General features: G+C 39.7%; 1 protein-coding gene across 1 annotated transcript; it reads right to left on the bottom strand.

Annotated features, from left to right (window-relative positions):
* Positions 1–1,003: 1,003 nt before the first annotated feature.
* e2f5 (E2F transcription factor 5) lies at positions 1,004–9,475 on the bottom strand. Its single transcript, XM_070919423.1, has 8 exons — positions 9,341–9,475; positions 7,720–7,829; positions 7,300–7,461; positions 6,601–6,709; positions 5,225–5,549; positions 1,864–2,001; positions 1,579–1,617; positions 1,004–1,080 (listed from the first exon to the last, which is right to left on the bottom strand). The coding sequence occupies exons 1-8, from the start codon at positions 9,470–9,472 to the stop codon at positions 1,004–1,006; spliced, it is 1,092 nt and encodes a 363-aa protein (XP_070775524.1). The 5' UTR covers positions 9,473–9,475.
* Between the last annotated feature and the right edge of the window lie 650 nt (positions 9,476–10,125).

Below are 10,125 nucleotides of genomic sequence, written 5' to 3'. Positions count from 1 at the left end.
AACAACAAAATGTAACAAAAAACAAACAAAAGAGTTCTTGTAATCAAAGAAAAACTATAAATATACAAAAATGTACTTTAACATCTGATATTTTAGATCAGAAATATGGCTAATTCACTTTTTAAATTACGATTAAGGCAGTCAACCAGCTTCAGTTTCAACAAACTAGAACCAAGAATTATTTTTTCTTAAATTAAGTAAAAAATATTAGTTATTCAAATATATAACTGTAAATATAAAGACTTTTTTTTAAAACAAAAACTCGAGAGGCCTAAAACGGCAGTGTCACAATAATTTAGAAAAGAAAACTCTGGCATTTTCACATGAGAACTAGGTTACAAAACATAACCAAAACATTCACTCATTAAATACAATATGCCATTCTATGAAATATAACTCTGGAATTGGTTAGTTTTCTTTCTTTTACACAATATGCTTTCCATGTAAAGAACTTTACTTGTTTACAGACCCTGAACTAGATCATCAACCCTGTATCAAATGTTAGAAAGGAGCCAATACTGAATTGTTACGAGTTACTGTGAATATCCGCTAAAGCAAAACACTGTCACAGTCCCAACTGTTCAATAACACAGTAAAGCAGTTGTCTTCAAGTCTCAGGCTTTCCACTGGATGTGGAAAAATACATACGTAAGATATGTACATGCAAAAGTGCAGTAGGAGGCTGAAGGATTTCTCTGGAATGTTGTAGATATTTACCCAGTAAACAATTAAAAACTCCAATGACACATTATGACTCATGGCTACATAAACATCTTATTGTAAATTAAATCAGACACTGTTTTGTGTTGGCTGAGGGCAAACGGCCAGTATAGTAAACTGGTGATGTCTGGTGGACAGCGCTATATAGGTTTTTTTTTTTAGGATGGTATGTTTAAATATCAGCTGTGCAATTATATCAAGAATGGAAGGAGGTATGTTCGAAGCGTCGTTAGAGAGAGCTTCCCACGACTGTGTAAGTGTACAGCAGAGGCGCTATTCGCCATCAGTAATTGAGGATCTGCACATCAAACAGGTCACACACTCCCTCATTGTCGTCCAGGTTGAAGCTGTAGTCTATACCTGTGTGAGGAGAGAGGAGCATTAAGAAGAAAATATGTTGTAAAACTACAGTAAGACAAAGACTGACAGAAAGACTAAGCATAGATTATTAGCCAAGCTAACAGCATAACTCTAGTGATGGCAGCATTGGTGAGTCAGCAATTTCCGTCCAGTCTGAAATATCTAAAAAACTATTGTTTGGATTGCCATGAAATTTGGTACATTTGGTGATCCTCTGACTTTTCTTCTGGCGCCACCAGCAGGTCAAAGAAAGGTTTGCAGGTACTTGTTTATGACCAAATACCTGCAAACTACTGACATTCCCATCAGCCCCAGCTGTACTTTGTGTTTAGTGCCAATTAGCAAATGTTAGCAATGTTTCCTTGTTGCTTATTTAGTGAGCACCGCTTTGCCCAAGTAGCTGGCTGTAGACTCTGAGTTTTGTTGATTATCTTTTTCAATATACTGTATTTGCAAATATTTATACACAATGTTTCATTTATAAAGTTGGATGCTTACCATCAGTAGACATTAGCTCATCAATCAGGTCAACAGCTCCTACAAGAGAATTAAAAACAGGTTTCTATTTCACAGTATAGTGAACCATTCAAAGCTGGATTAAGTACTATATTAAAATATCAGTATATTATTCAGACTTTCTCTCTCAAAGCTTGGGCTCAAAACTCTGAATAAAAGCAAGCTTAGATCTTAAAGCCTTTACAGAACCATAACTGAAACGAATATGAAGCAAACATTAAATTGCCTCCGAGCTACACTGCTGGATGATATTATAGAATAAAATACCCTCTCTGTCGTCCTTCATGTGATCTCCAGCAGCATTGAGCTTCAGCAGGCTGCTCACGTCCAGCACAGACTGGAACTCTGAGCCCACCAGGTCCATCTGCTGCTGCTCCAACACTGCTGCTGACTGTTTGTGACACCCTACAGAGAGATTGGGAGGTGTAACAAGAATACTTAGCTATACAGTGAAGCCCCTTTTAGAAAATGAAACCTGCAACATTACAGGGTTTAGTTATCTGGACCTAAGATTATAAGACGAGGATGTGAAGCACTGAGAGAGAGATAGCTGAGTTAATGAATACCAGGTGTGTTAACACAGGACTGAATCCACATGTGCACCCTCTGAACTTACAGACTGAGCCTTGGTGGACTTTTGTCATACCTACCGAGGGTGTTGTGAGACGGGACTTGAGACCCCAAAGTGTTTCCATGGACATTCATTTAAAATAAAGTTTTTTTTTCTGAACAGTTCATAACAGTATACTGACAACTAACACATGACATGTGCAGGTCTGCTGCACTACATAGTAGCCATAAAAGTAGAGAAAAAAAAACAACCTTTGCCCGTCATTTTGCAGAATATAACAAGGCTATTCAGCTTAAACACATTATGTATGTTGAATATCAAACGTTCCTACATCAATTAACTTATACAACGAACATGAAAACAGTAAATGTCGTAAAAAGATAAATATGGTGCATATTATTATTTTACATAGTCACATCCATATCACTATGGATTATCGGTCTGCAGAAGTCTGCTTCAGGTCTCTTGTGGACTTGCAGTAATGAGTTGTGAATTTCCCCACAGCCTTCAGCAAGTGGGGCTGCAAGTGCCAAGTCTTGGCAAAGCCGTAAATGTCATTGTGTTATTGTTAATTCCTCATTTTTTCCTGGACGGTAAGGTCTGACTGGATTTCTCTTTCACAATTTTACCCAGTTCTTTTTATGCTTACACACTTAAGACAACAGTGAGTCACCCTTTTATAAATCTAGATCAGGAGAAGGAAGTGGTTTGTCTTTCACACATACTGGAAGTCTCCTACAGTCTAGTCTCTTCCCATGACATATGTGGGAACAGTCTCAAACGCAGTCTTGCTGCCTGAGTTGTGAAACTGGGCAATGCAGGGTGTTGTGCGATACACATGCAAGATGTCTCTTTATTGTTTTATTTATTTACTATTTAGTGATATTAAAGTTCTGCAAATCTGAATGATCATTTCATTGTCTATGCAAGTAGGTAACCGTTGTCGATCACATTTCTATCTACAAGTTTTCTTTAGAATCAAAATCTACTGTTGCAATCACAGACTGACATAAGCGTCATACGCAAGAACCTTGTGGCCTGTCTTGTGCTTTACCTAAGGGTGTTGTTGCTTAGTTACCACTAGAGCTGTTCTACAGCTGTTATAGAAAAGAAATTAGACTGAACATTTACGAGTAAAGGTTGACGTATGAAAAGGTTTATGAAAGGAAAGGTTGTCACCCCCCCATTCACTTTTTCTGCTGTATATTTTAATTTTAAAAGTGGGGAAGAATTTTAGGTATTCAAATCATTGGGCTTACAAAGTTAAGAACACTACTTTTAATGTCTTGGAATTAGACACCATATCTGAAATCTTTCGTGAGACAGGTAAGCCCTTATGACTGACACAGCGCTTTTATTATGCTATGATCACATGGTATCATGGACGTTTCCTGTTCTTGCATGTCAGGACACTTGGACATCTGATATTTCTGAATCAGCAGGCAGACAAACTTTTCAAAAACAATGATCAACCAAATTCACATGATTCGTTTCATAACGGCAGTGTTTTGTTACTGTTTGACCTCAGGATTTGATTTCCTCACAACACAGCTCCGCAAATCAATTCTTTCAGTTCTTGGACATGGGAACTGACTGCAACACCGAGTCTTGAAAAAGTGTCTCTGCTTGCAATTGTATTGCCACACACACAAAAAAACACTTGAAAAACTGCTGCATACACTCAGTTGCCAAACCAGTGCTAAAATGAACGCAGTCTAATTCAACATCCCAGCAATAAATCCTAGAAAAGTATGATGTTCAGTTTTTGTTGAATGGTGTTGATTCCACTTTGTGTTCATTTTGGAGGCTGTAGATTGTGGTGTGTTGTATTATACTGCTTCATACTGGAAGGTGTTTAATATTTAGTCTACCCTCATCTTCGACTCATTTGCGAGACACATTTGCTTCCCGACGCAAATTGACCTTCAGTTTGCTCCAATTCAAAGTTAAATCTGATTGGACTCCAATGTCCAGCCAGTCTGACAGAGAACAGGGATCTACCTCTCATTCAGGAAATATTGTTCGCTTATGTTCTTGTTTAATAACTGTACGGCAAAATAATACAAGCAGCAGAGAAGGAAGCATGCTGCTTGTCTGTAGTGACATTGTCAGACGTTAATGACAATAAAATGTTTGATAAGAAGCTGTATAATTTACAACAGCCACAACACACAAGTAAATTTCACCAGGCGAATTTTGGTCTGACTGCAGCTTAACACATCTACCTGCTCCTGATAATGCTTTTAAAAAAGGCCCTGCACACCCACCCAGGTGTTTTCACTTATTCTGCCTGATTAGCCCACTGCTCAGACTGAGGTCAGGTGAAGCTATTCTGGAAATTTCAAGAGGTCAGTTACCTCAACAGAGACTGAGGGAGAGGTCAGTCATGCACAGTCCGTACACTCCCACACAGTCATGAGATATGTAATCAGGTCAAATAAAAGAAAGCACTTGTGGCAGTGCACCATGACTACAGGGCCTGAATAGTAAAAGCAAAAGCAAAAGCTGGAAATATGGAAGTAGATATGCCTCTGTAACTCAACAGCACCACAAAAAACACCTATTCAAAACACTTAAACAAACATTAAAACAATATAACTTTCTAGGATTTATTGCAGGGCCATTGTATTAAACTGCTGCATTCGTTTTAGCTACGTCGACCGAATTAAGTGGCAGCTGAGTCTATATGACTGACGGTGGGAGTAACATCCTCTGACTCATGTGGCGAACGGCGTTAGCTCAGCTAGATCATGAGGAGGATTTGAGAAAGACAAGATTAAACTTTGTACAGTGGTACTTTTTACCATTGTTAAACATACTGTGTAGACTGAAAATGTGAACTTGAAGCTGTGGCTGGCTTTATTCATTTAATCTTTTGTTATGTTTAAAGCTTCTCCTCTATGTATGAAATGTGTCAATGTACAAAATATTAAAATCATAGTGTAAAGACACACTTTTGCCTTATAAATGTTGTTCACTGCAGCCTAGGAGAAGCCATTAAAAGTCAGTTTAGTTTTCTAGAGGAATTTAATAAGCATGAAAAGTCCCCGTCCTTACCCATCTGTACATCAGGAGGGGTGGACGATGGCGTCAGCACTTCATCATGTTCTGGCAGCACCATCTGGTGGTCTGAGCAGAGAGAGTCCTGGCTGCAGTAGGAGGAGGTGGTGTTGGAGGTGGAGTACACGGACGTGGAGAGCGGGAACCTCTGCAGACTGGCGGGGGTGCTGGGCGGAGTTGGCATTGGACAGACGTCATCAGTGGGCGGCACAGAGAAGACCACAGGGATTGTGGAGTCTGAATCCCTGTTGATGAGCATGACCTGGATGGGAGCCGAGTGGCTGCGTAGGTTCACCTGGTACTTCTTCTGACCACTCTGGCCCTAAGAAGCAGCAGTGTGGGGATAATTTTATAGTCATTACAGTAGCCATAATATATATAGTATATAGCCATCAATTTGTTTATATACACAATGGATCACATGCATTTATTTGTGAAAGGGGACAAAACAACATTATCACACCATATTGCAGTTTCCCTCAGCTCTAAGGAGCATTTTAGCATCTATCAGCTCATTTTTTACTCGTTTTACGGCCTGCAATTTTCACTGCTCTCATTTCCAGCCGCAGCAGGCAGCCGTTTCCAATGAGAAAGATCTAAAACCTCACCGTCAACTACTGATCAGCACCAAACGGTAGACAGACACATTTACACAGTGACTAGCTGGTGAACATAGTGGAGCATTTAGCAGCTAAAGAGCCAGACATTTCCCTCAGGAGTTGGTAGAGACCAGAAACTAGAGCTAAAAGAGAGTGAATATTGGATTTACATTAATAAGGTAGCCAGAAACACGACCCCAAATGAATACTTATGTACTGGAGGTTTAAATGGGCAACCTTTTTGCTAACAAGTTTGCCATATCAACTGAAAATAAATGATGAAGTGGTGTGTTCACAGCTTGTTTCCGCTGCCCCCAAGTGGCTGTAGGTTTCATTTCTTCACAGGTTAGGAGAGTAGTCATTTAGACTGGGATGTTTATGAATCTAAAACAAAGAACAGCTCCTCTGAAGGGCCTCACTCAAGAAATCCTAATCAGGTATCACATGGAGCTGAACCTGGCACTTAATAATCTCTCCCTAATAATCACATTGCACTACTACTTACACAAAGTTTTGTGTCAGTTAATGACACTATGTTGATCAACGTATATACATGGCAAAAATATTTTATATAATTTTCTATCTGTACTTATTTCTGTCTTGTGCTGCTGCAACACCTGAATTTCCCCTCTGAGGATCAATAAAGGCTTATCTTAAAATAAGGAATAAATATGGTGACATCTGGTCTTTCTGGTGACTATTACCAATAACATAGTGCAGAACAAAACTCCATGTATCCCAATCATTATAGGAAGCTTGTAAGAAGTGACCAACCATTTCAGGTAGCGGCACCTCCAGCTGAGTCCCAGCAGGAGCCACTACAGCAAGAAGAGTGTCTCCGCAGAAGGCACTGCAGATGTCCTCATGTGTCACAAATTTATAAGTGGAGAGGTGTTAAGGAAACAGGACCAGGATTACTTATGGGGAGGAAAATGGAGACAATAAACTGGAAAAACAAGACTGTGAGCATTGTGCAAGTCAGGATTAGGCTGGCTGCGATTTCACAAGAGACTGACAATAGCAATTACATTTATAATCCTCCCTTTATAACATTTTCTCTGTTCAATAAGCAAACAATGTTAAAAAGGGATCAAGTAGGGATTTTTTCCCCTCTGAAATGAATAATTCGGACCCCAAGAGGACTAGAATTACAAACTGGAGAGAATACAATGCACACCAGGTGACGTGTCACTGGAATGACATAAAACGTAAAGGAGTAGTAAATGTTTTAAACACTTAATATGTTCAGTCCAACAGTAAGTTGCTGTTTGTAGGAATGGGGGTGTGTCCACTTTTAACTTGCCTCAACTTGATTTGTTACACAAAATTGTGCACTTCATGTTATAGAAAAGGATGAGTGAAAAAAAGAGATACACAAAAACATTGACCTGAACTGGACTAAACAAAAACTGAACCTTGAAATAAGTACAAGCAAAACATCTCCACTTAATGCCAGATGGCATAAAAGGATATGTGCTGGTGATGGAATCGTGGTTAAGGTGTTTGATGTTCTCCTCTAGCCAGGCCTTCTGGTTGTCCAGCTCTTTCTCTTGGGCCTCCAGCTCAGAAATTTGGGCCTTCAAACCCTTAACCTGCTCCACCACCTCCTGTGTTTGGCTGCCTGAGTTTTCTCCCCTGGACATGAGGAAGATAACAGATGACGAGAAAGCAAGAACAAGTGACATACTAGTAATGTTATGACATTAACAGTCAGTATTTGCTCTATAAAATCAGCCAATTTAAAATTAGAGCATAAAAATAATGTTGAATTCATCAGCTGCTGAGCTTAAGGCAAGTGCTCTAAAGAAGTGCAAAGATATTGAAGGCAATTAAAAATGTCAGTAGCAAAGTAAATTTTCACTGATTCTAAAATACAAAAATAGTTTTTCCGACCTCCACTGGATTATGTTCTTGTTTTTCTTCTCAATCAACCCCACTCCTTCCAGTACATTGGTGATGTCGTATATCCTCCTCTTCTGCTTCACTGCCAAGCTGTCTGCAGCCTGTTAATTCAGGCAGACATTTCCATAAAGGGTCTTACTCAGTGGCAGCTTAATATGAACCCTTGTTGACAAGATACATCACAGACACTTTTAACAGACATTGATAGGAAACCCCAACATTTCTGAGGCAAACACTTATTGAGGTGGAAAAAAGAGAGAGGCGAGAGCAAAGCCAACAAATGAAGGATTTGGTCAATTAAGCTGCACAAACAGCAAATAAAAACCCCTTGGCAGAGAAGGACAGTTACACAATAGGAGAGGAGGAAGGAGGAGGGAAAGGGTTTGAGGAGCCTGCTGTGTAAACATTACCCAGCTTTGGCGCGCAAGAAGAGAGGGAAAACTACTTATCACTGTGATGAAAAGAAGGTAGATTTGTGGAAGACACTTTAGGTAGGTTTGGCAAAGATACACACAAGTCAAAACACTAAAAAGGCAGCGAGTAGATGGTACAAGTCTATCACAACATTAATATTTGAGGGGAAGGGGTTTAATAATGTCACCATTCACTCTTAATTTCTAGAGTATAGTAGCAGCTGACAGCAGACATCTATAAGATAATAGAATAAATTTGAGAGATGGCAGGAAGAAAACACATTATTATTATATTCATATATAAATTAATCAGACAATCATCTTCTTGATTAGTCTTTCATCTATAAAGTATCAGAAAACTAAGAAATGTCCATCCCAGTTTCTCAGAGTCAAAGGCGACATGTTTGTTTGGTCCACAACAGTCCAAAACCCAAAGATGTTCAGTTTACTATAATAAAAGCAGCACATCAGGAGAAGCTGGAACAATAGAATTTGATCTACTAATTGTTATATATAGGATTGGGAACCACTGTGCTAGACAGACAGACAGCTGTTAACAAATATGGTGGTTCCCCAAATGCCCTCTGGGGACCTCAGCAGGTCATTAAAAAGGGGTTTCAGTGGAGTCTGAATTAAAATCAGCAATTTAATTCCACTCTGATTTGATAAGGATAATTCTAGTTGGGTTATTTCAAAAGAGGCTCCATAATATATGTAGTTCTACACTGAACTTTAATTAACATGGTGTTAAATGGGACTACCTCATGACTTTAGCTTTGTTTTGTTTGTCTCTGTTTTATCTATGGAGGGGGGAGATCATTAATAGGAGACATAACATTTTGGGACCCCTGGCCTCACTTTTAAAAAAGGTACAATATAATCTGGATTTTTGCCATTAACAATTTGACAGCAAACTGGTAGTTTACACATACCCTCTGCAAACCAGTACAACTTTACAGCTTGTGAGTTTGTGTTTTAGAACCCACAAACGAGCAGGCCTGGGTAATGGCGGCTAGCTGAGCCCACCTGTTAAACAAACCAATGCACCTGACCGGCCCCATTTATGACTGACAGCCCTTTGTTCACAACTGCAGTCTGGAGGGAGGCACTAGACAACACCGCTTAATACCCCCCATACACCCCCAAGAAACAACCCCCAAACGACAACACTTGAACCCTGCCATCGCCGTTTCACTGACCACTTTCAAATCAAGGACGCCATCCTTCGCTTCTTGTAGCAGACGGACAAACTTCATCGTCAGGAGCCCCAAACTTTTCTCGTGGCGACTCGGTGTCGAGCGTACAGTCTCCTCCGTCGTCTCAAACTCCATCTTCTTTCTATAAAAGAGAGTGCTACTGATTTTTAGTGAGCCGCCCGTGTTTAACTACAAGTAACGAACATTTATTTCCATCCACATAACGTCTGTTACCTTAACGGGACGACGGCAGTACCTGAAGGGTTTTTAAATCGACGGACGTTACGTTACGTTAGGTTAGGTTGCCAGGGCAACCCTTGCCCCCCCCCCCCCCCCCATGTCAGCAACGCCCCTCCCCTCAACCCGAACCCTTGACCCCGCCCTCCCTCTTTTCAACCGGACAGACAGGTACTGATAAATCAAACCTCTTTCTGAATTGTATGGAAGCCGAAAAAGTAAAGCAAATACAATATAAATACTCATGGTATGTCAAAATTACGAGACTCTTGCATCAAAATGTTGATTTAATAAGTCAAAATTATGAGATAGAAAGTCTGACTTACTAACTTGGCTTAAGACAAGACAAGCTTGAAGGACTTAAAGTACATTCAGACAGTAGATCCCTGCCTGTAAATAGTTATTAACTATGTTGTCAAGTCTTCAGTTATGTTCTCTGCTATGCTTATTTAACTATTAATCTGGTTCCCAGTCTACTTTGTGTGTGCTATATGAATAAAGGTTTATTATTATTACTTCCCACAGAACCCTGGGTTTTAATCTTGCATTAG

Source organism: Enoplosus armatus, chromosome 14, assembly GCF_043641665.1.
Source record: "Enoplosus armatus isolate fEnoArm2 chromosome 14, fEnoArm2.hap1, whole genome shotgun sequence".
NCBI lineage: Eukaryota > Metazoa > Chordata > Actinopteri > Centrarchiformes > Enoplosidae > Enoplosus > Enoplosus armatus.
Note: the sequence above shows the minus strand (reverse complement) of the source record. Positions and strands in the feature narration are given on the sequence as shown.

What these genes read in the sequence shown, in the direction of transcription:
- e2f5 (XM_070919423.1), bottom strand. Translation starts at nt 9,472, where the DNA reads ATGGAGTTTGAGACGACGGAGGAGACTGTACGCTCGACACCGAGTCGC. An exon ending in CACGATTCCATCACCAGCAC is followed by an intron (nt 6,710 to 7,299) that starts ATATCCTTTTAT and finishes ACACCTCTCCAC; the next exon opens with TTATAAATTTGTGACACATG. An exon ending in TGAGCTAATGTCTACTGATG is followed by an intron (nt 1,081 to 1,578) that starts GTAAGCATCCAA and finishes CTCCTCACACAG; the next exon opens with GTATAGACTACAGCTTCAAC.